The sequence below is a fragment of the Pangasianodon hypophthalmus genome, chromosome 16 (assembly GCF_027358585.1).
Source record: "Pangasianodon hypophthalmus isolate fPanHyp1 chromosome 16, fPanHyp1.pri, whole genome shotgun sequence".
Classification (NCBI taxonomy): domain Eukaryota; kingdom Metazoa; phylum Chordata; class Actinopteri; order Siluriformes; family Pangasiidae; genus Pangasianodon; species Pangasianodon hypophthalmus.
This window is the reverse complement of record NC_069725.1, coordinates 21,728,432-21,755,777: the sequence shown is the minus strand read 5'-3', so window position 1 is coordinate 21,755,777 and position 27,346 is coordinate 21,728,432. Positions and strand designations below refer to the sequence as shown.

Below are 27,346 nucleotides of genomic sequence, written 5' to 3'. Positions count from 1 at the left end.
CGGCAAAGTAGGTAATGCAAAAAGAAGCACAAAAAAAGCTGTGTGATAATACAGACCTGAGAAGAAGGTGAGAATGAAATCTTTAAATGCAGTTTTCTTTATATGTGGTTGAGATGCATACAACAGTGTGACACGTTTTAGTTCAGGAAACATGTACATTACAGAACTACTGCAATTAGAGTGGAAAAGGTCAGAAGGGTTTTCCCAGGCCGCCACACGTCACCAATACGTTCCATAGGATATTCCTATACACGATTCCTAAACGCAATTTAATATGGATATTCGTTTTTGGTAGGATTTAAACTCGACCATTGAGCATGTGTTCAAACTTACATTCTGTGTGTAAAGCCATGCATTAACACTTCAGCTTCAGTGTGTGTGTGTGCAGTTGTATGGATATGCTTCATCACCAGTGATTCTAAGCCCCCAAGCTGTGCTCTAATTTGGGACCCGAGGCTAACTTCTCCCTGCAGAAGAGGGAGAGAAACAAACATGCCTGCTTTTACTGCTATACACACTTCACACCAACACACTTAGCAAGCCCTATTTACAACAGCCTGCTTCAGTCCTGTGAAAATAAACGATAACACCACCAACCCATCAGCAACTCAGGTCTTCACAGAATATGATTTGCTTATGACTCAATAATAATGGTTTCATCAATGAACTGGTTACACAACTAGCCAACTAGTTTTGACCTTTTTGACTGGGATATCAGAGATTCCAAGGTTGCTACAAGAAATAAAATCAAATTTTACCAAAAAAAAAAAAAAACAACAACTAGCATGTGTCAGTGAACAAGATGGTTCATTTTTTTTTTAGACTGGCGCCAAGCAACAGTAAGAAAATAGCGAAGCAAAAGTCCAGTGTGAGCTCTACTTAGTAATAAGCAGTTTCTCCATTTTTTTTTTTTTTACCAATCAAAGAGATGATGGTTCTGCTTTCTTATTTTCTATTGGCTCATAATAAAGAGTTTTGAGAATTTACAAATCAAAGTTCACTTGAATATAACCGCTAATGTTACCAGTGAATTGGCTTTTCCACTAGGTGAATTTTATTTGCATTATCTGAGAAAGCAAAAAAAAAAAAGCCATAGGAAAGCTGCAATCCATTGTACTTGAAACTCAGAAATTTCCAAGTAGAAATTCCAAAAGAAATTTTCCAGAGTTCCAATCTAAACCCGATCCTGTGCTTCCACTCAGAAAAAACACGGATGCCCAAAGAAAGGTCATATTTGTAAGGCTAGTCTCTAAATCTGATTAACATACAAAGAAGATCTACATTAATTATTTCTGCAGGATTAATCAATTAGAATTAGAAGAGTTTAATCACGTTAATAAAACCGTGCTGAAAATTATGTTACAAATCTAAACAAAGTTGTTATAACACCTTTTTCTCAAGAAAATAGATACATATCAAATAAAATCTAATTTTATTTTCCCATATTAAACAATGCAAAAAGAATTCTATTTACTTTCACTGTTCGTCGCCGTATTGTTTTGATGTCAAGTGTGTTTATTCCCAACTTGGAATTTTGAGTTGAATGACCATTCCATTGCACTTTTCCTTATCAGAGTACAATGGATTGCAGCATAAGGAGTGAAATATCGTAAATGGTACATCTAAACTGTTATTGTTTGTACGGGGAGAAATACTTACACTTAGCTAAGATTGTTTTGGGATGTTATTGATTAACTATGTTTTGAAGAATCCAGTTTTGGGTTAGAAAGTTCAAAAGCAGCATTTTAATTTTCATTTTAATGAAACTTTGCAAATATCAGTAGCTGCTTGTGATTCACAGTGTCCCTTCCAGAAGGTAGGGTGTATCCACTGAGGCATATTTCTTAGCTGTAAGACACATCTGTGGCTGAGCGAATCTAGGAATCCATTAACACGAAACACTTTTGATCCAAGAACTCTGATCCCGGCTGTCTATAACATCGGCATGTTAGCAGGTCCTCATTCTGACCCTGTCAATCAGAAGAGATTTCTTTGGTGCCTTTGCTGGACCTCATTAGAGTCTCACAATAGACGAGTGGGTTCAGGAGTCAAAACTGGTTTCGGGCAGTTTGACAACGTCAAGTCTTTTTCACATCATTAAGACCAACCTTCTCTCCTTGGCTGCTTGGCATTTGTCGGGTATTTTGTATGAGATCTGACAATTATCAAAGAGACAGGCTATTTGTGACTATGGCATGTGTTTGAATGTCAGATCTCCCCTTGTCCATCTGATGCTCATACATGGTGTGAGTGATGGCTCCCTGGTGACCTGCTCACCTCCAGCATGGATGGCACAGATGAGCAGCAGATGAATTGATCTGTCAGATCCTGCACCTGCTTGTGATTGCTCAAGAAAATGATCTGCTTGTTTTTTGGTGTTTTTTTTTTTTTTGGCAGATTTTCTTGCACCTTGGACAATCTGGAATGTTCTGAAGAACATTAAAAAACATCCCAAAATCAACCACTTCATTCATCTTCAATAACCGCTTTATCCTGGTCAGGGTTGCAGCAGATCCGGAGCATATTCCGGGAACACTGTGCATGAGGCGGGAATTTCACCCTGAATGGCACCACAGTCGATTGCAGGGCACCAGGAACAAACACATTCACACATAGGAGTAACTTAGAGTAGCCAATCCACCTACAGGAATGTTTATTTATTTGAAAACTGGTGAACCACAGATAAATGGAAATCACAAATAACCATGTATTTAAACTGAACTTGTGAATTTGAACTTTTGGTGACTCTAAACCCAACTCGAAAGGTGTGAATGAGCCTCTTGTGTCCAGTGTGCTTGGGATAGGCTCTGGATTCTCCGCAACGCTGACCAGGATGTAGTGATTACTGAAGATGAATGAATAAATCTGTGCTTTTTGGAAAAGGGGAACTCATGCTTGTAATGTTTGGGCTTGTGATGTGTTTGTAAAGAATTAAAAATTGTAATTACATTTATCATCGGCTGTAGACCCGAATTTGCAAACGTTGCCTCATAATTAAGCTCTGAGCTAAAAGAAAATGTCTGTGAACAGGACCCTATTTGAACATACAATGTACCATAAAGTAACTTTTTGAAAGTGTATCCAATCTAAAGGTTGAAAAGTTTTGACCTTTGAATCAGCAGTACGTTGCAACACATTCTTGATTACTCTAAATTGATACTGAATTGTGCTTGGCCCCCTAAAGTCTATGTCTTTTGTACCTTTAATTAAAGGAACTTTTGTAAGGTACACTGGTGAGGGTACATTTACACTGTACCATGGAGAACAAAATACATCTGTGCAGTACCTTAATTTTGACAAAGACAAATTGTGCAGTATATTTTATATCTGCATTGCATATGCAGCATTTCATCTGTTTGAATCAAACCCTGGTGTGTTCTCCCCTTGGCACAGTTCTCCAGGGAGGTGAGAACACAACCATCACACTCAGGTCCGTTCCGAAGGTGTCCGAGTGAGATGATCTCAATCCGGTTCCAAACCTAGTGCGGCTTGATTGCAGTGAGAAAATGATTCGACTCTGAATCAACTCACTTGCAGGGAGTGAATCAAACATGCTGTGTATTTTGGGTTGCAGCATTTTTCTGTAGAGGTGAGCTGCTAAACTGAGTCACAGGACAGAGCTGATGTGCTGCACAAATGCCATGAGTTCTGGACATTTGGACTGACAAACACAAAGAGAAAATCCTTAGATCAGTACTAAGAAACCTTAAAAGGAATCTGAATGGGATCATGGCACTGGGTTGGCATCCAGAGGTCAGTGCTTTTGCCCGACACTACAAAGAAGCCTCCACTTCTGAACACACACACATACACACACAGACTTGTATCCTAATTCTTAGCCAGAGACAAAAAGGGTGACAGTCCCTACAGGGACAAAGTGGCTATTGTGTAGATCAGAGCAAGGACTCAAACTGCAGTTCGATATTAATACCCAGACAACACTTCTCTTTCTCACTCTCTGTGTCCCTCTCACTCCTTTTTATCCCTTTCGCAATTTCACTCCCTATGCGTTCGTCCCCGTTCCTTCTCTCTCTTCTTTCTGTCTATTCTTTATTCCTCTATCAAACTGTCTATCCGTGTCCGGAGGAGATTAGCCAGAGCAGCTGAACCCTGGCCAAAGACGGCTAATTCCTCTCAGTCGCACTCGAATAGGGTTTCATTCTTAAGAACAGTGGCTCTGTCCGGCTATTTTGATCAGGCGTGAGTGCCACTTGAAAAAGAGTAGTCTTAAGAGGGAGCAGTATGAACCCTGTCTGTTTGTGGTTTTTTTTTGAGCCTGTCATATGGAGAGCAGTGTGGAACCTCTGATCTTTCATATGCATGAGGCCTTTGCTGTCTACAGGAAAGCACAGGTAATTCCTGGACCTTCAGTGGAGTGTATAAATTGAAGATATATGTATGTTTTTTTCTTGTCCACACACTTTTTATGTTAGCTTCCACAGTGTAGAAGGTAAAATGGACCATAGGATGCATGAATAGAGGAGCATCATGCATCTATTTCTATAGATAGCAAACTCATACACATTAAGTGATAAAAATTCTGACGTTTAATACTAAATCTAGCTGTAGTAACATTGCAAATTTCACTCTAAAGTGTTTTTTTTTTGTGAAACCAAAAGCTACAGTTAGGCAGCTTGGAGCAGTGATAGATTTATCCGATTTATCCATCTGTCTGCCTGCCTGCCTGTCCCTTTTGTATTTATTCATTTATTTATTTACTCATTCACTCATTTATTTATTTGTTTGTTTACCCAACCATCCATTTATTTATTTGTTTACTCATTCCTTTATTCATTTATAAATGAATAAAGGAATATAATGAATAAAGGAATATAATGAATAAACCCTTAATTTATTCATTAATTAATTGATCCATTTATTTGATTTTTTTAACTCATTCACTTATTTATTTATTTATTTATCTGTTTACTCATTCACTCGTTGATCTATTTATTTGTTTGATTACTCACCCATCCACTTATTTATTCATTCATTTATTCCTTCACAAATTTACCACTTATTTGTTTGTTTTCTTTTTTTTAGAGTTTTTTTAGTGTTTTGTGTTTTGCATTTAATCAAAATTCAGTCAAATTAACTAATTTGTTTTTTTAAGCACTGAATATTGTAATTAATGTGCATTTGTATACAATCTATAACATAAGATTTTTTTGTAACCAAATTTCAAACAAAGCCTTTATTAAGTTAATGTTGCTGCACGGGTTTCGAAAACGTCTAACAAACAATATAAAACACGGCCGGTATGAAGGTGTCACCCATATGATTTCTATTTATTTCTGCTGTCTGTTTTATAAAAATCAAGCTTTTTTTGAGAAACTAAACTTTCTATCTTTAATGTCACTCAGCAGCCAATCAAAATCCAAATCACACCCAAACGGTGTGCTTTATCTGTGATTTGTTTCTGTTGCCTTTTGTTCTCCATCAGCACAAACAAGACACAAATTCTGCACTCTTAAATCAATCTGAAAACTGACAGGGTGCTGGATGACCATACACACACACACACACACACACACACACGATATCTTTTCAACACACATCAGCCTCAAATCCAATACCCTTTATCAGATCAGTCTAATGAAATTGATGATGATGATTATTATCATTATTGCTCAAAAGATATGAGGGGGTCTGCTCTGTTTGGATGGACATGATGGCCCAGCATGGATAGCTGGTGAAATATGAATATATTATACACCGAATCATATTATTCCTGCATACACTTGCAGGAAAAACATGCCCTGTTCAATAACCAGCCACTGACAACAGCACTAGCTCGAACAGAGTGATTTACCACAGGCAGAGCGATTTACGATCTCGTTTCAGATAACTGCTCGGTCTACCCTGGGTGTGAAAGAGGGACATAGCTGCAATATGAAAAGAAAAAAAACACAAGCAGTCTTAAAAAATTCATTCGTTGGCCCAGTCAGATGGAAATTGACCACAGGGGATTGAGAGGCGAGTCCAGAGGGTGGGCAAAGAGTTAGTATAGAACATGAATATTAACTACGTGCACGCTGATAAGACCATGAAGCTCTAGCCGATGTCAGTGAAAGCACATTAAACCCTTAGGGGTAAGAACGCGAAGCTGAGGTGACAAAGGGTAGTGAGCCGATGACACAGGGTCACCAAAACTGGACAGTTGAAGACTGGATCAAGCCCAGGTGATGTTTTTCACCTGTCCAGTTCTCAGCTTCAGATTCCTGCTCTTGGCTGATAGGAGTGGAACCTGATGTGGTCTTCTGCTGTTGTAGTGGATCTGCCTCATGTTTTGGAATGTTGTGCATTCTGAGATGCTTTTCTGCTCCGCACAGTTGTAAAGAATGGTTATTTGAGTTATCACAGCCTTCCTGGCAGCTCAAACCAGTCTGGACATTCTCCTCTGACCTCCTTCATCAACGAGGCGTTTCCATCCGCAGAACTGCCACTCGCTGAATGCTTTATTATGCAAAGTATTAGTACAAGCTCCAATTAGATCTTTCCAGCCACATGAAACTTGAATTTAATAACTGTAACACATGACAGCTGGAGGCGCTGGCTGTACATACTGTTGAGTTTTTTTATTAGGGTCACGGTCCTCTAAGTTTCTTTATTAAGAATCTCTGTTATACTCCATATTATGGGTCAATGGGTCAGAACACAGGCAGATAGAGTTTTTTTCTGATCTCTTATTTGAAGACGAGACACTGGGGTATAAAAAAAATATCTCAGAGATTCCTGATACTGTTTCATGGTTACCTTGCAAAAAGACAGACTGCCGTAGGAGACACATACACACTTTCCTGTGGGAGGAATGCAGACTGGGTGAAATATGTCCTGTCTGGACCAGAGAAAGAGGACAGGCCCACAGGTGGAGGGGTGGACAAAGTGGAGTCAACCATCTAACCAGTTCCTAAAATAACGGGGACGGTTAAAACGATGGGATTTTTTTTTTTCCAGTCAGTCACCTACCTCTCTGTCGCCTTGTGATTTGCCTCATTGTTACACTAATGCACATTCGATTACTCACGCTTTTACTCCTTCTTGCTAAACGCTATGCTGTGGAGTGTCCCACTCAAAATGACCTATTTTTCTCATGCCATGCAAAAGCTCCTCTCTCCCTCTCACTCACTTCTGTCCCACTTTTTCATCATTAGGGAGAAAGAAACTCCCTGCTCCCACAGAAATAGGACGAGAGGCTATTTCCAACACCTCTGAACACCAAAACACATAGACACTCCATATTCCGGGCACTTTTTGTGAACAAAACTGCTTTACTCCCAGTTCTTTTTCAGAGACTTTATATAATTGGTTTGATCCATAAGCTGTAGGTAACTGGTGACAAACGTACCGTCCATGAGCAGGAACCGGGATGATAAAAGTTCTAATCCCGAAATTAAAAATCATCTTGTGGATTGTAACTGAACTGAAATATCATGAAACCAAGTTTCCTTTCCAGAAGGACCAGTTTAGGGGTTTCACAGTAAAGGGGGTGAATATTTATGAAGTCACAACTTATATGTTTTTTATTTGAAACTAATCTTGCAAACTATATTGATTTTTCCTCACTGTCCAATAATTTGAGATATTTTGTGTACTTTCATAATACACTATCTGGCCAAAAGTATGTGGACTGATCATCACATCCATACGTGCTTCTTCCCCAAACTGTTTCCACAAAGTTAGAAGCACACAATTGTACAGAATGTCTTTGTATTCTGTAGCTTTACAATTTCCCTTCACTGGAACTAAGAGGCCCAAACCTGTTCCAGCATGACAATGCCCCTGTGCACAAAGCGAGCTCCATGAAGACACAGTTTGAGAAGGTTGGAGTGGAAGAACTCGAGTGTCCTGCACAGAGCCCTGACCTCAACCCCAATGAACACCTTTGGGATGAACTGGAACACCGACTGCACCCCAGACCTCCTCCTCGTCTGACCTCGCTAATGCTCTTGTAGCTGAATGAACACAAATCCCCACAGCCACGCTCCAAAATCTAGATCTCGCTCCCAGAAGAGTGGAGCTTATTATAACAGCAAAAGGAACAAAATGTGGAATGGGATGTTCAGCAAGTTCATATGCAGTAGGTGTGATGATCAGGTATCCACAAACTTTTGGCTATGTAGTGTATATAATCCCAAGTTATAGTTATAGTGCATATAATCCCGAGTTCCAGGTTATAACACTACAAAATGTTGAAAATGTCAAGGGGGCAAATACTTCTGCAAGGCGTTGTTTATATATAATTCGGAAATGTAACTGTTTAATGAACTGCAGAATGTTCATCTGTTCTGATGTATGTTTAATCCATTGGTGCGTTGAAAGTGTACCTTTCAGATAAATGCAGATAAATGAAGACATTTAAGAAGAGTTGTTGACGTGTTATTAGTCACTGAACTGATTTTTTTCCTAAAATAAGTTTGACACCCTTTCTGTAGGCTCTCATTTATCAGTCTCTTTGGAATAAACTGTTTTTCTGAAATCCTGAGACCATCTGCACCAATGGGGCATAAGACAAATCTGTCATAACCTTCAGGGCGTAACTTTAAGACCTGGCTGTTAGCTGAATTTTAAAAGCTACCTTATAGGACAAACACGTCTAAACACATTAGCAAGTTCTAATACGTTATTGTTTCTATAGTAACAGCTCGTTCACGGATTATCACAAATGCTTTATATAAACTAAGGTGCTGATATTTAACAAAGGAAAACAAAGTATAATCACTGATGTGGTGAAGCTTTCTTTAAGGAGATGTTTAGCTAACATTCATGGAAGGAGTCTCCAGTGTCAGAGCTTTGTAACAGCACGTTTTCCATCATGGTAAAATGTTCAGGATGGAAGAGTTTACATTTTTCTGTAACAAGACAAGCTGCGATTGTTTCGTTTCATGTGTTTTGAGAGAAAAAAAAACAAAGGCTGTTGAGTTTAGAGCTGCTATAACGTAAGTGATAACTTGTTTCGTGGATGTTCCACAACATTAGACGGATAAAAAGTACAATTTGGAGAAGATGTGCAATGCTCTGGTCATAAAGAGGTACAAGTTAAATCACAGCAACATGATGATATCATTTACTAAGGGCTGATATTAAGCTGGTCATGTCTTTGTCTACGGAAAATAGTGGGAATCTAAATGTATATGAGGTTCTTAAATGAATATCCGACATTCGCTCACCTGTAAACCACACCCCATGATTTGCCTTAGTAGCGCTGACTCTTGAGCAGTCTCTATATCTGTCACGTTGCTGTTGGAGTGATCTATCAATGGAACGAACCTCAGCTGCTCAGCTCACAGGATTAGCAGGGGTCTTCCCTCCGTAATGAAACCATTATAGGGATGAACTTTATGGATTGGTGTTGGACTCAACCATTTATGAGTCAGAATATGAAGATTTACCTGGCTACGTGTGAAATGGCTCGATACAAGGCATTACTTTCCTTTCTGCTTCATGCCAAGCCTTTTCGTTATCCTGGCTAATCAGACTGGGGCCAAAATGAGTACTTTATTATGTTTTTTTTTTTTTTTTTTTTTTTTACTTTATTATGTCCTTTTTGTCCTTCACAACTCACCCAGGCAGAAGATTTACATGGACGTGTTTGGACTTTGAAACAGTTAGTCATTTCTTAAATAGGCTAAACACACCCTTTAAACTATGTGGAGCAGCTGTAGCTAGATTTCATGGCTGGGTGTGACAATGTGTGACAATAAGCATGGTGGACAAGCTTGAACAGTCATACACTATATTACCAAAAGTATTCGGTCACCCATCCAAATGATCAGAATCAGGTGTCCTAATCACTTGGCCTGGCCACAGGTGTATAAAATCAAGCACTTAGGCATGCAGACTGTTTTTACAAACATTTGTGAAAGAATGGGCCGCTCTCAGGAGCTCAGTGAATTCCAGCGTGGAACTGTCATAGGATGCCACCTGTGCAACAAATCCAGTCGTGAAATTTCCTCGCTCCTAAATATTCCACAGTCAACTGTCAGCTTTATCATAACAAAATGGAAGAGTTTGGGAACAACAGCAACTCAGCCACGAAGTGGTAGGCCACGTAAACTGACGGAGAGGGGTCAGCGGATGCTGAAGCGCATAGTGCAAAGAGGTCGTTGACTTTCTTCACAGTCAATTGCTACAGAGCTCCAAACTTCATGTGACCTTCAGATTAGCCCAAGTACAGTACGCAGAGAGCTTCATGGAATGGGTTTCCATGGCCGAGCAGCTGCATCCAAGCCACACATCACCAAGTGCAATGCAAAGCGTCGGATGCAGTGGTGTAAAGCACGCCGCCACTGGACTCTAGAGCAGTGGAGAAGCGTTCTCTGGAGTGATGAATCACGCTTTTCCATCTGGCAATCTGATGGACGAGTCTGGGTTTGGCGGTTGCCAGGAGAACGGTACATTTCGGACTGCATTGTGCTGAGTGTGAAATTTGGTGGAGGAGGAATTATGGTGTGGGGTTGTTTTTCAGGAGTTGGGCTTGGGCCCTTAGTTCCAGTGAAAGGAACTTTGAATGCTTCAGGATACCAAAACATTTTGGACAATTTCATGCTCCCAACCTTGTGGGAACAGTTTGGAGCGGGCCCCTTCCTCTTCCAACATGACTGTGCACCAGTGCACAAAGCAAGGTCCATAAAGACATGGATGAAAGAGTCTGGTGTGGATGAACTTGACTGGCCTGCACAGAGTCCTGACCTGAACCCGATAGAACACCTTTGGGATGAATTAGAGCGGAGACTGAGAGCCAGGCCTTCTCGACCAACATCAGTGTGTGACCTCACCAATGCGCTTTTGGAAGAATGGTCAAAAATTCCTATAAACACACTCCTCAACCTTGTGGACAGCCTTCCCAGAAGAGTTGAAGATGTAATAGCTGCAAAAGGTGGACCGACATCATATTGAACCCTATGGGTTAGGAATGGGATGGCACTTAAGTTCATATGTGAGTCAAGGCAGGTGACCGAATACTTTTGGTAATATAGTGTATGTGACAAAATTATCGACACCCTTAATAATATTTAAAAGAAATGCAAAACTCTTTGTAAAAAAAAGTGTTTCTTAAATTGCAAACAGTCTCAAGGAACTCTGCTGTTGACATACTGACACGCACAAGTGAACAGATATAATTAGAGATGGCACAATAGCACTTTTTCTTTTCCGATACCGATACTGAAACCTAGAATATCAGCCGACATCGACACCCATCCAATATTTTTTGCTTCAAAAACTAGTAAGCTTTAAAATGATTTTTAGCACTTAAAATAAATACAGCATTTCTAAATCCACTTCTAATCATTTCCATTTGTTGCAGGATCAGATTAAATTCATTCTTTTTTCACCCCCGATATCTGATCCACCATTTTTTTGCTGCATCGATAACAATTCGTGTCATCTCTAGATATAACAAAACACAAGCAGTTAATAATACCATTAAGCATAATTAGGGCTTTAAAAATGGAGGGGTTTGTGCTTAGGAGTTGCTCTATAAGATGACAAGCTCCATTTATTTGTGTCATTTACCTCAAGAAAGAAAGAGAGAGAGAGAGAAAACGAGAGGATGGTGAAGCAATGACCATTTGTAAGTGATAACGGGAACGAACTTGCTTCATGTACATTAAATGTATCTATAAACTGATGAACAGTTCTTAAAAATTTTAGTGTTGTCAAAACTTGCTGTAGTATAAGAGGAATAAAACTTCAGGACATGCTGTTATAAGAAAATGATCAACTTCTGCACAGTAACTGTAACTCCACTGATTATTTTCCTATATCAGCATGCTCCCGAGGGTTTTATTGCTTAATTAATCAGTAAACAGCACAGAGAGAGTCAGAGCAGTGTTTTGTTTAACCCTACAAACTTCACATCTTACATACATGTTCAGCAGCAAGCAGTGTGTATTACACACACGATATAATGCATTATTTAACTGCCACCTTTCTGTGAGCAGAAGTCAACATACTTCCCTCTGATTCTGTTTGCTTTCCTGTAAATCAAACAGAAAGAATAATGGAGACAAACTGACTTGGCTTTGTTCCAAACGAGGGAACGTACATGGGCTAAACAGGTTTTACAGACGAGAGAGGGGAATAAGAACATGTGCCAAACACACACACACAAACACACACACACACAGAGACAAAACTATTTCCCTGAATGTCAGATCCAGCCTCATTTTAACGCCTTTCTCTTGCATATCTCACGCTGTCAGCTTTTTTTAGCTATGAAGTTCTATTTGTGCAACACAGCTCAAAAATGCCTGTGAAAAAAGTATTAAAATGAAAGAATACAAATAAGTTGTATATCTCAAGGGCAGCTATACAAAAAAAAATTGAGAAAATATATTGAAAATTTTATTATTATTAATATTATTATTATTGGAATATTCTTTTGTACTTCTTGCTCTTACAATAAATGTATGCTGCTCTCAAATTACACTCTAAATCACACCTCAAATTACACAAAATGTAGATCACACAAAATGGTATAGGAGTAACCATATATGAATATTTGAAAATTGTTAGACCAGTACTATAGTTTTAAAGGTGCTATAGTATTTTTTTTTTATTCCTTACTTGTACAAATAACCTGGAAGATATGTAAAACATGATACAAAACAAAATGATGGACTAAGCTGATTAATGGCTTAAGCTGTGGCCTCAGCAAAACTTGATTAATTCGCTGAGAAAACCCATTTGGAAAGCTGACTTCTTCTCAGTCTGGAACGCTTTTGCGTCTCCTGTCAGTCATTTTATAGACACTCTACTTTAAGGGCCACCATAGATCCTGAGAGCAAAGCTTCATGAACGTGGGTGGGAATTGATGCGTGGGCTTAGAGTTAAAAAAAAAAAAAACATTCAAATTTTAAACCCACTCAACTGTTAAGGACCTTACCTATTACCTATTGCACCTTTAAAGTCTGCATCAGGTTATTTTAATAATTCAAAAAAGTTTCTGTGGTAAATTTGCTGTCAAATACAAAATAATGAACAATACTGGACTCTTCAGTTTAGTTTTTTTTTTGGCTAATTTTAGGTCGGTGAGATTATATTAGATACCAGCGACATCAGATAACCTCATTTATGAATCAGAATTAGAAATTTTTGCAACACGTTTCACAACACTGACAAAACGTCTTTCCTGCTTCACTCGCCTGCTCAAAACTGCATCTATTTAGCATTTAAAAATTTAAGAGATTTGTTCATACATCTTTAGCTCAAATCTATGAATAAGGTCCATGGACACTGAGCCCCTCTGCGTCCATCACAGAGTCCTGCTAAGGATGAGTAATCTGTTTTTGTGACTGAATAAAAGACGAGATGTAGGAGGCTGATCCCACACTCGTTTATTGGACGTCCTTACAATCCTGACAGGCCTTTTTTTGTTGTTGTTTTTGTAATGTGACTCAGATAATGGAAGTCCAGATGACCACTAAAAGCAGGCTGCAAAAAACAGGGGGCTTAAGCGGAGCAAAGCACTTTGGTATTGATTGTTGCGGCTTCGTCAAAGGACCATCATCAAGGCAATGGGTGGATAAATTGAGTGGTACTGTAGTGGCTGAGCAACGTGTGCTGTTAACCAGTCTAGTTATGGTTACCTACCCGCTCTCTGCTCACTACCCGCATTCATCCGTAACACGTAGCGAAGCTGTAATGTGTATAAATAGCTCTTTAAGAAAAGGTTAGATTCGTGACAAACACAGGATGACCTAGATATCCTTACAAAAGTGGCAAAACACTCCACTTCACCATCCAATTTTGTGAAATTTGTATTTTAAGTCTGAATAGATGAACATACAACTCTGTCTGGGCCATTCAGCAATTCCTTAAAATCTGTATTTGAATTATTTATGAGCAAAAAGTTAAATGGTAAAGCTTAAACTGCTAATAAATGGCTACTTCCCTTGCACTTTCTCCGATTAAATTCTGAAAAGCTAATTATAAAAACTTCCTGCCATTCACAGCAGGATAGTCATCTTTTTGTGTAATGGTGTAAGGACTGATTAGTGATGCAGTCCGCTGGCTCGTTTCTCCACTTTCTCTCTAATTTGTCATTTTCCGGAGAAAATCCGATTATGCTAAATCAGCACTCGAGTGGCACGCAGTACTGACACCAAATCAAATAATATGGATGATTAGGAATAAGAACACACTATAATTATAATACAGCGTTATAAACTGAGCAAAACAAAAAACTATATGGGTTGATATTTTTTTAATACATGAAAATATTATTAATGTAAAATCAAGAATACGTATGAAATACTCGTTAACCTAATGAGAGTTCAGGTATAAGCATACCTCAGGAAATGTACTGATATGTACTAAATGTACTGAACACTAATTGTTGTTTGCCTCTTGAAAGTAACGTACGTTTTTGTTTTCATTGCGTCGGAATTCCTTGTTGTCAAAGAACAGCATTCTGGGTAAGGGTTGTTATAATCACTATCCAACCTAACAGTGCGTGAGACTTTTTTTTTCTCACCTAGCTACTATTTGCTCCTAACAATTAAATCCTTGTGCTGATTTTATATTTACGATGTTTTTAATTGTACTGTAGGAAGATTCCTACTCTTGACATTTTCCCTGAGCACAGTCTGCAATCTGCTTTGCTTTGACTGCCATCATTAACAGTGAAATACGTCCAGAATACTGTCGTTTCCTGTCATCAGTGCACTAGAATGTCATTGGATGTTGTTCAGCGTGAAGGGTTTTCCCAGGCCGCCACACATTTTTACTTTATGCTATAAATAACATGCTGTTGATCACAAAATGGATGCTGCGGGTGATTTATTTCATACCATGCTGATGTTACATGGATGTCACACCTATTACAGTCTGGTATGTTAGTATCGTTAGTTGTTTTTTAAACACTGTGTACACTCAGTGAACTTTATTAGGTGTTATTAGGTACACCTACCTGTTGGCACACTTTGTAGGTGTACTGTAGGAAATTATAGCTCAGGGATTTTTTTTTTCCATGCATAGTGTGTGTCATATTGCTCAGGGTTTTTTTTTCCATGCACAGTGTGTGTCATACCCTTCATTAGTGTAAATTTCTGGATGCAGGATGTTTTCGTGGTTGTGGACTGTTTTTTAACACTGCAACTTTCATCATTTCCATGTCACGCTTAAGTAATTTCATTTAGTTAGTTTACACCATTGGCTGTGACCTGCGAGGCTTGCTCTAAATATCTTTTACCTTGGGAAAAAAAACAAAAAAAAGCTGAATTATCATTCGTTTTATTCACTGCGAGTTCTTTTATTAACTCGCTGCTGAGTTTCTCTTGTCATATTCACAAAACAATCCACTGTTCAATAAGCAAACGCTGTAATCACTCAATCAAACCTTTTGTGTTTGTTTTCTTTTTTCATGATGTGACAAAAACACAAAACGACGTACAAGGAGAACATTTTAAAATGATTTCACGGTACGAAAAACTCTTTCCTGTAAATCCACCACTGTATCAAACATGTTGCCGCCACACCTTGCTTGTCATTACAAGACAATACTACAGCTTACACTGCAATTATAAACAGCACCTACATTGGTTTGTATTTAACGTGCTGTAATTTGAAACATAGTCACGTCTCATTCAGAGTTCTGACCTGCCAACGGATTAAGTACCCTGTTAAGGGCAGATAGAGCCAAACGCTCTATGCATCACCTCTTCGTGTTGGAAATAAATCCCCCAAATTATCAGGGTGTTAGCCTGAAGTCTGCTATTGCAACCACCGAGCTATCGGTCTTTAAAGATCACAGTCTCCTCCTCTAATCTCAGCACAAGCCTGCTGTTAGACAGAAATATTATCTTAAGCTCCTACATTAAACCAGACAGGCAAGTGAAGTCATTTGCAGTACAAAGAAATGAGCTGGGCAAACAAGACAGGCAGGATCCATTTAATTGATTTGTTTGCAAGTGTGAAAACACTGCCAGATAAAACCCTGAGTGACATCCTGCCATGTTTAACAAACGTAATCATCAATCAGTTTGCTCTCGTTCTCCGAGTTACAGACACGAGACTGAAAATTAAAGTGCGCCAATTGACATTTTCTTTCAAATGCGCAAACTGCCGAGAAGCGCGACATAATTTTGCTTTTAGAACCCAGAAAAAAGGCAGTCTAAATATGTGTCATTAATATTGGTGAAAAAGCCTGTCATTTCATGGTACGGATCTATAATTAACACGGCTTGGCGTGCAACACTGCTGCAGTGCAAACAGCTGCGGCTCGAGAGCCTACTTAAGGCTCACGATGCTGCCGATCGGAGCTGAATTTAGCCTTTCTCACGCCAGTGATAGTGACACAGGGCTGATTCTGGATCAGCAGTGTTGCTGTGATGTGACCTGTTTTTACCCCGCAGCTGTTCATGTAGGAAGTCTTTGGGACAGAAGCACAGATGCCATGTAGGTAAGAAGAGGATGCTATGGGTAGTAAAGAAGTCTGGACAGCGCTTAACTCTATTTACTCTATCTAATTTTGGTTTCTCCTCAAAAAACATTTTGAACAAAAAATGATAATAGCGTAAATAATCCACCTCGTTAATGTTCATTACGGATGTGTCAGCAAAGCAGGCTGCAAAATATCAGCCCAAATAGACTGACATGATTGTCACTGATAGGCTGCATGAATCTACAGTCTGGGCTAGAAAGAAATCAGCCCCAGCCTCACTTCTCACATATTCATACCATTCTGTGTACTTTTCTAACGACCACTGGTGGTGCTGTTGTGCTTGGTTTCCCAAAAATCCAAAATGATCCACTTTATGAAGTTTATTATCTCATATGGATGCTAAAAATCAACCCATGTATTGCTATCTTTTAATCTTTTAATGACCAGGCAAAAATAAGTGAAATGAACTGATGCCTAATAAAGTATCTTTGGTGCAAACTGCACATATTAAAGATAGCTATATGATGTAATTGATTACAAATGTACTTTCTGCCCAGGAACACGAGCCTGCCCTCTCACTTGATAGATCGAGCCGACAGATCTCTGCTGGAGATAGTGATTGATTTCAGGAAAAAGTCCCTCAGGCCACATCCATTCATTGTGAGTTAGTGGAAGTCATGGATCAGTACAAGCATTTAAGTACCATTTTAGATAATACATTGAAGTCTGAGCAGAGTGCAGAGAAAATAAATAAAAAAAAGTACACCACTGGCAATATTTCTATAGAAAGGTCTGCATCTATTTTACAAACCTTTGACAGATCTTTTATTAAGAGTGTCTGATGTTTATGCTTTGCTGGTTTCCAAACAGAAACTGCCTTCCAGCTATAGCGAACGTTTAAAATAGCTGGAGACCCCTCAGAAGCATAGCTCATTATAAGAGAAACAGGCTGATAGAAAGACAAGTCTCATGTTCCTGTTCACAGTCATCGCCTCCCTAAGTGAAGTAACAACCAGCATAAAATATAATTTATTCCTGAGGCTGTCCGTCTGGTGAATAAAACAGCAAATAACAAGCTATAAACAACTTATTTTTACTGTAGTTCCAAGGGCCCTGGGTAGCTAGTGCACATGCTCAGCAATATTGTGGGAAATCAAAGAAATATCGTCGTAGTCCAGAGCACAGGTCAATAAAGAATAAGTTAGCAACACAAGGATAATCCACATACATAAACCATAGAACAAGTGAGTGTAGAAACCAGAAAACATGGAAACTAAGAAAACAAGGCGAAAGACGAAATAGACAAACTAGCCAGTGAGTTAACATAGAACAGGTGAACACAAGCAGGAAGTACACCAGTGATAGCACAGGGGTGGAGACAAAACCAAAACAAATGCGCATGTCCATAATGAACAGAAGCAGGTAACATAGATGAAGCAAAACAAACAAAAGTAGCACTCATCACGCTGGAAAATGCTCAGTGTGCTAAGTGGGCAATTCGCGATAATGCGGACCAAAAAAATACCCTAAAACAGACGTATTCACACATACTTTTTCCCCATGAGGCCCACTTCACAGTTTTTTGAGAACTTGTACTCAAAAAACATTGAACTTCTTTTTTGGTGAACTCAAAATCCTCCATTTACCTTGAAAGAATGGGAGGGTGCAGCATTAGTATGTCTTTCAAGCACCGTGAGCATGGGCCAAAACTTTACTAGTGTGAAATGGGTGAAGGGGGCGGAGCTTACAGAGAGTGTCAGTTAGTACTGGAGAGTTCAGAAAACCTGTGCAAATATCTATTAGCTCATTTGCCATTTAAAAAAAAAAAAATTCTGGTGTATGTTGGAGTATCTTCCAGTATACTCCACTGTTAAAATGAGGAGCTCCTATGCAAAATGTGTAAAGAATGGCAGGTATTTATTATTATTTATTATATATTTATTATTCAAAAGGGACTCAAAATTAACTGGGGATTATTAATGTAGTATTGTATTACATATTTATGGCTGTATATTTTATAGTACTTGTTTGTATGAACTCTGGCTCATTGGTAGGTAGCACTAAATGAACCAAGCTGTATTCCACATCCCGTCGTCCCCTCTGTTGCAGGACACACAGGATTCTTTGTGTGAAACACTTACCTCTCTACCAGACCGTGTCCCACACAGAGAGCTGCCAAGTCCTGTTCAGTGATACACCACTCAATTAGCACTGACAGCCCGAGTAAGTCAAGAGCAGGAGTGAATTTCGCTGCCTAGTCCGGGTTTGTAGTGCCCTGGGTTTCTAGTGAAAGTAGCGCTCACACTCTGTAAGCGAGTCAAGGACGCTATTGAAAATCACTTTCACACGGACTCATCAAATCAAACCACAGCCCACAACTATAGAAAATGAAACCTTGATGTGGGGGTGTGAGGTATGTACTTGCTACTCACAAACCTCATGCACTACTTTGCATGAGTTCAAATTTCAACCAAAATCCTGGTATTTTTCGTCGCCTAAAGGCGCACCGTACTGCCTAGGGAGCTCTGTCCGACTGCCCAAACTGTGATCCATCGTTCCCCCATTGACCAGTGTCCTCTCAACACACACAAAATCCATTTTCCCTACCACTTATAAGCAGAAATGTTTGATTCTAGAAATCCTTATTTTGATGCCACGTAACTAAACAGAGCTCCTTTTGTGATTAGGTGAACTTCAGGGTCATAGTTTCTACAGCCTTAATCATGGAACTTGACCAGGTCGGCGAAGTGAAGAAGTCTTTTGGTCTTCTCTTCCTTTTAAGTTTTCACACTTGAGGAAATTGCCTTGGCCGAAAGCACCCTTACTGGGCTGTGTTTGCCTCCCTGCTTACAATACGCTGAGTCATCGCCAAGATCTCGGATCCAAGGCTGTAAATATGATGCTTTAACACGTCTGGTTGTTGATATAATGCTGAAAAATCCTTCCAAATCCTTCATTACTTTAATGACACCAAAAATTGAGCCAACATTTTTAAGCTCCTTTTTGCAGCTTGAAGCAATTTAAGGAGTGGAGGTAATGGAAGAGACAATCTGGTTCAGGACACTGTGGTCTGTATCTAGAATTCTGTAAACAGAATCAAGTGTCCTGGCTATTATAGTCTGTGGTATGATGGGAATTTGAGGCCAAATGTATAAGACTATGCTGGAAAGACAGGAACATTTGCAGGATTTGAACACGTTCAAGCATTTCCCGGAGTAACTGAAGCATCCAGAGGCATCGCCTGATGAAATTCAACGGCACTACTTTCAAAATAGAGACTCAAAATAAGCTAAGAATTGTGCATAATCATTTCCATCTAAATTGTACAATCTCTGTTCGTTCTTTCTTTTTGACCTTTCCTTTTTTTTAGTTCTCTCAGGCTTGTTTCTTTTTTCACTTCTTGATTTCCTTTTGGCAGAAACTGGTATACCAGTTGTTTGGAAGCATTAGTCAGTGTCTACAGTACAGCAATCTGAAACTTTTAAATTATTTTATGTAAAGCTAGCTTTTTTCATAACCTATTTTTAAGCAACAGAGTCAGATTAGTCAGATTGGCACTGAATGACTGATTCAAGCAATACTGTACAGCTAACCTACCTAGCTAACTTAACACAATTCTTTTAAGCTTGTGCTAGTTTAACCAACTGCCAAAGTAATGCAGCCACCAAATATGCTGTTATACTTCATATAGAATTGGTTGACTCATAATCTACTCTAGGAGTACTTTGTATTGTTATCAACTTTTCTCCTTTTTTGCAAAAATCCAAGTAGTTTGAGGTGTTTCACCAATGTTCACCTTGGGTCATGTATGCTACTGTGCACAGTAAGCATTACCCAATTACCACTAAACATATGGTAATTACCATATTACCAATGAACAGGCTGTGTACATTGTAGTTATTGTGAAAAATCACTCAATCTGGTCTTAATGAATGATGATGAGTTACTGCTTTGGTCATTAATCCAATAACTATTAAGACATTACAACTACTGTATCCCGAATGTCTGGATTTAGATGGAAATAAATACAGGGATATGTACAAAATGAAATAAATCCCAGGGACACCACTAAAAGAAAAAGAGATCTAGTGATCTAGAATTATATATCGTTCAGGTTCAAGAGAATCGGTTAGCAAATATGGAAACATGGACTAAGACTGTAGGTAGCTAGCTAACATTTTGTTAGTAATATTACTAAAGCTTAATCAGAAATGATATTAAAATGAAACTGTTGGTCAGAAGAGGCACGACTAGCTGATATTACTTTGATATGTTATGTCAGATATATTATAGATTAGCAGAGCATATATTGGTAAGGTTTGTTTTCTGTCATCTGAATAAGCTTCTCTTGCTAGCATACATATTTAACAAGTAGAACTCAACAGCTAAAGCATTGAAAGGGATGCCTCTGCCACCAAGAAGTCTAGTCCTTCTTGTTACTAATTTGTATGTCTCATATAACCTTAAAATGTACTTCAAACAGGAAGGAAGCTATTGAAGAAAAACTGTTTCAATCATTTGATCTTGCTGCGACCTTGACCTTGTTTGGGTTCCAAAATCTAATGATTTCATTTTCTGGTTACAATGATAATTCCATATAAATCCTACAAACATTCAATGGACGGATGGATGGACAACCCAAAACAATGCCGCCACCACCTAGTGGCATAGACAACAAATGAACACTTCTGAGCAACTGAGTTGGGGCGCCATACAAGTTGTATGAATATAAACATATTAGAATGAGTGCACTAGTATAGCTGGAAACACTGTCAGTGCTGCTGTTATAGAAAAGTTAATCAGAATCAAGAACAGGGCTGTGGTCTAATATGATTTATACAACAGTTAGTTCCACTAATCTGATTGGACGAATGGTGTTCCAAGATTTAGTATAACCGCACTGGGACATTTTACTGATTGTATCAGTCCTCTTGTCCATGTTCATCATGTAAGATTCCAATTCTAGCAACAGTCCCACTGAAAAATAACTTCTGACTGAAAAATATGAAAGCTCAAAAATGAAATTTCACCGGAAGAACCTTTAACCGGAATTTACAAATCATTGTGAGCTAGCTAGCAATCTAGCCGATGGGCTGTCACTGAGTGTAGCTTCTTTGGGATCGATTTCCTTTCGTGGAGCAAAAATAAACAAATTATTTGGCCATATTATGTCCGAAATGTAAGTTAATTTCTTATTTATAAAACTGCTGTATAAAAGCAATATATTGCTTAATTGTTTAATAAAATAAAGTGAAATTAATAAGGCTTGTAGTCAACAGAGTCAAGTCCGGTCACACCAATGGGTATTGGGAATTTAAGGAAATAAACACAGCAAATCTTCAAATTTGGACCACCGACCTCCTGGATTTCTGAAATGATTTAATCAAAGTTTTTTTAAAAAAAAGGGAATTAATAAAAATACAAATGTTTTGACAGCCTAATATCTGTGACTACAACCACTGAAGAAATTTGCAGTCACTTTAATGAATACAAAGCTTGATAATGGTAGAAAGCTGTTTGCTGAGTGTATCATTTTGGGAAAAACTGGACTACACCAGTTCTCAATGCACTATTGATCAAATCTAAGGAAATGATTAATTCTGCTCTTTTGCAGTCTACCTAAACAAAAAAAACCCCAATAGATTTACCACAACGCAAACAGCAGGACAAACAGCAATATAAATTAGCACAAGGGAAATTTGTCAATGACTTCGGGGAACAAAACGTCCGACTGCAGTGACGTCATCCCAACCTGTGAGCATGTGCTCATTGTGTGTTGCATTATGAGCTGTGATTTCAGTGGGTGAATAAGGCTCCTGTTAGTATTAGGTGGGAATGAAGAGGCTGTTGTGTGCAGCTGTTTGAGCTCTGTTGGCTCTGGATCAGTCAGTGTGTGAATTATAAAGCTCGGTAATTACAGGCTCGGATGCACCGAGGCTCTCTATACAGGCAGCAACCTCTCGAGTTTTTTTCTGCTGGATTCACACAACACACACACACACTCAGGCAAATAGTAACATTTTGCTAATGACGCATTTACTGCTGTAACATGGACACTGGGCCATATACACTCTCGCCTCTTCTCGTACATACACTGCTATGTTATTTATGTCCCTTTGTTTCAAGAAGGTGACATTTAATTTAAGTCAAGCTAACATCATTCTGCTAGTGGAGAGAAAAGAGAGAGTGAGTATATTGTTAAGATCTTAGAAAGGAAAGACTCTTCATTTATCCTCAAGGCACCACAGAGTACAGTACAATCAATGTACCCAGCAAATAAAGGAGGACACCAGCATTAAATATAGACCACTACTACATTTTCTGTCTAAACTGCTATTTATTTAGCTTGACTTCCAATTTTCTAGACCAAATAAAACATAACCCAGGCAAAAAACAGGCATAAATTCCACCACCCACCATCGTGCTTTTTACATTGGCCATTTCCAGTTCCAGAGTGGTTTTTGGTTTCTGCTTAAGATCAAGATCGGCACAGACATGAACTAATGACATTAATGACACTTGTGGGTGGGGCTAACAGCACTGATGATTGATGATTGGTTAGGTTACTGGTTGGTCAAACAAACACTGAATAAAAGCAGAATAAAAACACCCAACACAACAGTCTGCAGGCTTATTTGTTGCCCAACAACAATAAATAAATGCCTATTTCCTTGTTTCCCTAAAGAAATCCCTATTTCCATTACTGATAAATCCCTATTTCCATTACTGACTTTCGCAAAACAAAAGTTTTCATTTGTTATGTATTGTTATGTATAAGCATAATTCTCTACATAGTGGCACAGCACACGTTGATGCTATAACTATAACACTTGCTACTTATTCCGAATCCCACTGCCCGCTGTACTACACACATCGACCAATGCATGATCTGGCTAGAACAAATTTTCCTAGGTGGATTAGACGATCTTTACAGAAGCAGAAACATTAAGAAACCAACCAAAGTAAAGTTTAGCTGTATTGGCGACTGGTGAATGTTAGAATGCTTAGTGATACTGGCTGCTCACATAACTGATGAGTAAATAAAAGCTTTATAAAATAAATTCTGTAAATATGAATGGAGAGTCATAAACTCTTTTAAATCTTTAATTCTAATATTATATGCTTTTGGGAGATTCAGATCCGAAGGCCTGAGCTGAAGGCCAAGGTGTTTTGTGGACGTTCTGAATGGGAACTGATGGATGGCTGGCTTAAATCTACTGAATGCTTGGTCAGTTCCTTTCTGTCACCAAGAGGCTTGTGATTCAGCCAATTAAACACATTGATCTCTCAAGAGATCCATAACCTCCCTGCTGGGTGTACCAAATAAATTTCACCCATACCGAATACACAGAATTATGGGAAATACTCGGAAACTTGCAAGTCAAAACTCTCAGATCCACACTGATGCTATAGTTTTGCACAGAAAATAGCATTTCTCAATTAGCATTCATTTATACTTTGTAAAACCTAATTTGTGGCTTTAGCCAAGTTGCGCAAGTTGGCGGCCACTGACTTGGTGGCTTTATATCAAGATTGCAAACACAATATGCTACATTATAAATGTTGCTCTGACTACACAGTCATCCTCTCCCCAGATGGGACTGAGTAGCACACTGGAGCTTTGACTTGCCTGGTGGGCTAGCTAATACATTTAGGATTTGTCCATTCCTGGGACATAAATATGAAAGCTTGTTTCTGCCACTTATGAGGAACTATTAGGCAGACATATCTCTACAATTCTGACATTTAATCTCACAAATGCTGTGGTTTGATTATTGGAAATGGAAGCACTGAGTCACAGTTGTCTGATATTAATAGGTAACTGCAAGATAGAAAGTTACAACTGTGTGATATTAACTTGTAATTGTGAGAAAAATCTCGTAAAACTCGTAAAGCAATTCTGCTATAAAAGTTGCAGTGGAGTGATATTAACTCACAATTACAAGATTAAAAAAATGCAGTGTGAAGCAGTCATATAACTCTCTTCTGTTATTGACTTGCAATTACAAGATAAAAAGTCGCAGTTGTGCGATATACTCTTGGGGCTGAAATGAGCTCCCACAGATCAAGGATAGCATGCATTTAGTTCATTTAGACTTCTGAGTAAACTGAGCTGCAGTAAGGCCATCTTTCCTTTCTGTAAGTTGACAAGCAAGGTTTTTGATGAGAGAATAAAATGCGCTGATGCCCACAGTAACATCTACAACAGTAAAATAACCAGATGGCCCAAATACAGTATACAGCCAGCAGGTCCATACAGCATGGGGCTGAGGGCTGGATCCCAGTCCAATGTTAACAGAATGGAGCTGGAGCAGATTTAGCCTGGGCCATCTGCTGTGGCCGGCGGTGAGAGCCACGGGGCGCTGGGACTGAGCACGATGCTTGTAGCTTCACCAAAGTTATTTATAGAGTTAAACTCCCTAAGAGGTGATTTTGCTCTTCAAAGATGTTCTGGGACAAGACACTTACTATGCTGTTACTAATCGAAACCTTTTTCAGTCCAAATGATCTATGATCAGGCTCAAAAGGGACACTTCGGTGTTTATGCAACCAGTGCTGAGCTGTAAGTCATTTTAAAAGCCATGACGTTAAAAAAAAAGAAAAAGAAAGAAAGCCAGAAATAATAGTGTCTCGAATTGCTGGCATTCTGCCACTGTGATTAGCTTTCATATCAACATAGAGCCATGTGGTAGGGTAAAAGCAGAGGCGTCATGTTTCACTTGGTGAAATCAGCCTTGTCATTCCTAAATGACCTAAATTCACAGCGGAGTGAAAGTAGGCCATTACTTTTGCAAATGCGCAGTGGTAAGTCATCAGTGTGTTCCCATTAAAGGTGTATTTGTCAAGATTAGACAAGATTAGAGTTCTAGTGGTTGAATAGGTGAACTGCAGCAACACTGGAACAATTTTTTTTTACTTCTTGACCATATTCCATCCTTGTCCATGTACACAAAGCCACGCCCCAGAATTTACACTGGCCAATGTTGTTCAGTTAGCTGGCCACTGGCGCTAGCATTCAACTGCTTCATAGCCTAATTATAACACTTTGAATTATTAATTATTAATTATTAATGAAAATCAGCTCATACTTATTTGCTGCTGCAAGAATGGTCAAGTATGCCTTCACTGTCCTGTTTTTCTTTGTATTGAACTCCCATGAGGTTTTCAGATGATGATTGCTACCAGTGTTAGCTAGTTGGCATCATTAGATTGGGATATGGGAGTTTGATGCAGTTATCTAGCATTACATACATATAAATGAAGATACTAAAAAGTTATTTACTTGATACTTCATGTAAAGCTGTTTAAATAGAGTCCAAATTCATTCATATCCAAATTCATCCCCTTCACTAGTAATACATTTCTTCACATTGGAAAAATGTTACCGGTGTTTATGGTAGTTTTACTACCTTTCTTGCCACTATGTTTTTGGAAGTACAATGCTTTGGTGAAAGCGGTGAAAGGTGTTTTTTTTTTTTTGAGACCAGAAGCATTCAGGAGAACCATTCCCTGGTCCTATTTGAAAAAGGTACTCTGGAGCTCGCACTGCACACCGAGTAACGTGAGTGGTTCAACTTGTCATGTTACTTCCTGTTTCAAGTTTTGTGATGGCAAGAAAAATGTTGTTATTGTTAGTAGAGGAGACGGAACACCTTACTGATTTATAAACTTCCATAGGACTGGAGCATTCACCTTTTTTCTAAGAGTGCTTGCACTGAGAGCATCATTAAAAATGTCGGTAACAAAAAAAATAAATAAAATGGCTGCCATTTTGCAAACCTTCATGCACAAAAGTGACGTATGGAATTGCACAATCGTTGCATGGCTCAGAATGAAGTCGTCTATGTGAAAGCAAACCTGCGATTATGAGCCTCTCCCCTAAACAAGACCCAAGACATTCCTGGGTGCGGTATTAAGGCCCATGTAAACACAGAGAAGCAGTCTGCAGTTTTCAAAAAGGGTTTCCATTACACTAATACATATGCCACTGATTAAACAATTATTTTGTAACATGTTTTACATATTTTCTACTAGTAAGAAAAAACTATTGCACTTTTATGCTTTGGAAGTCCGCATTTAGGCTTTTAGGATACAAACAAAAAGCCTCATTAGATTTCTGAAGCAAAGAGACAAACAGCTCTCAGGTCTTACCTTGTGTCTGCATTTGAGCACGACTCCATATGCTCCTGCATGGAAAAGAGAGAGAGCGAGAGAAAAAAAGCTATAAAATGGTAAATAGAAAGTGTCATTTCACAGCTATCATGTGTTAAAGCATCATGGAGGTGAGTTTCTCACCTGCACAAACACACAAACACAAACACACGGTGACCCTGCAATGAATGAACTGTGAGGAGACCTTTGGTGAACAAAATTAATTGATTGTTTGCTGAGTGAGAGCGATGAGCTCATTTGCACGAGGTCACCTCTGTTGAATGAATGTAGCATTCAGGTAAATAATGTGAACAGCACTCTGGGGAACCTACTTGAGGGCACTGACCCAGTGTTCTTTGCAGTATTCTGTGAACCAAAACAAAAAGCTGAGTCATATGAGTGGGCACTGTTATAATTGATATGGGTTAATGATCCAGACGCCATTAAGACTTCATATATATGTATAGAACTGTGATATAGGATCATCGAGCACTCTGTGTATAAGGTCTGCATGTGTGTGTGTGTGTGTGTGTGTGTGTGTGTGTAAATGGGGCACAGCAGGCATTGGTAGGGTTGGGAGAAGAAATGTTATCAGCACTATCTGTGGCACAAATCGAAACTCCCCAAGGAGCAGTGAGTTTAGAGCGCTCTGGGCTCCTCAAGAACACATCCAGTCCGATCTGCGCTGGCACTAAAAAGGCACGAGCTAACCTGGAAATTGAATTAGATGAACGCAACATACAGGGCAAAACTGGGAGTCGGGACAGAACAAGAAATGAAGACAAACTAGGGCCTGCTCGATTTGGA

The 27,346-nt window shown here is 38.9% G+C and overlaps 1 protein-coding gene across 4 annotated transcripts in view; it reads right to left on the bottom strand.

The window, feature by feature from the left end:
• LOC113530651 (cyclin-dependent kinase-like 5) overlaps positions 1 to 27,346 on the bottom strand; it is a 79,677-nt gene that overhangs the window by 32,891 nt on the left and 19,440 nt on the right. For all 4 annotated transcript variants that reach the window (XM_026920838.3, XM_053240735.1, XM_026920840.3 and 1 more), the window contains exon 3: positions 26,540 to 26,574. In XM_026920838.3, the coding sequence (XP_026776639.1) occupies positions 26,540 to 26,574 (35 nt within the window). The remainder of the gene's footprint in view (positions 1 to 26,539; positions 26,575 to 27,346) is intronic.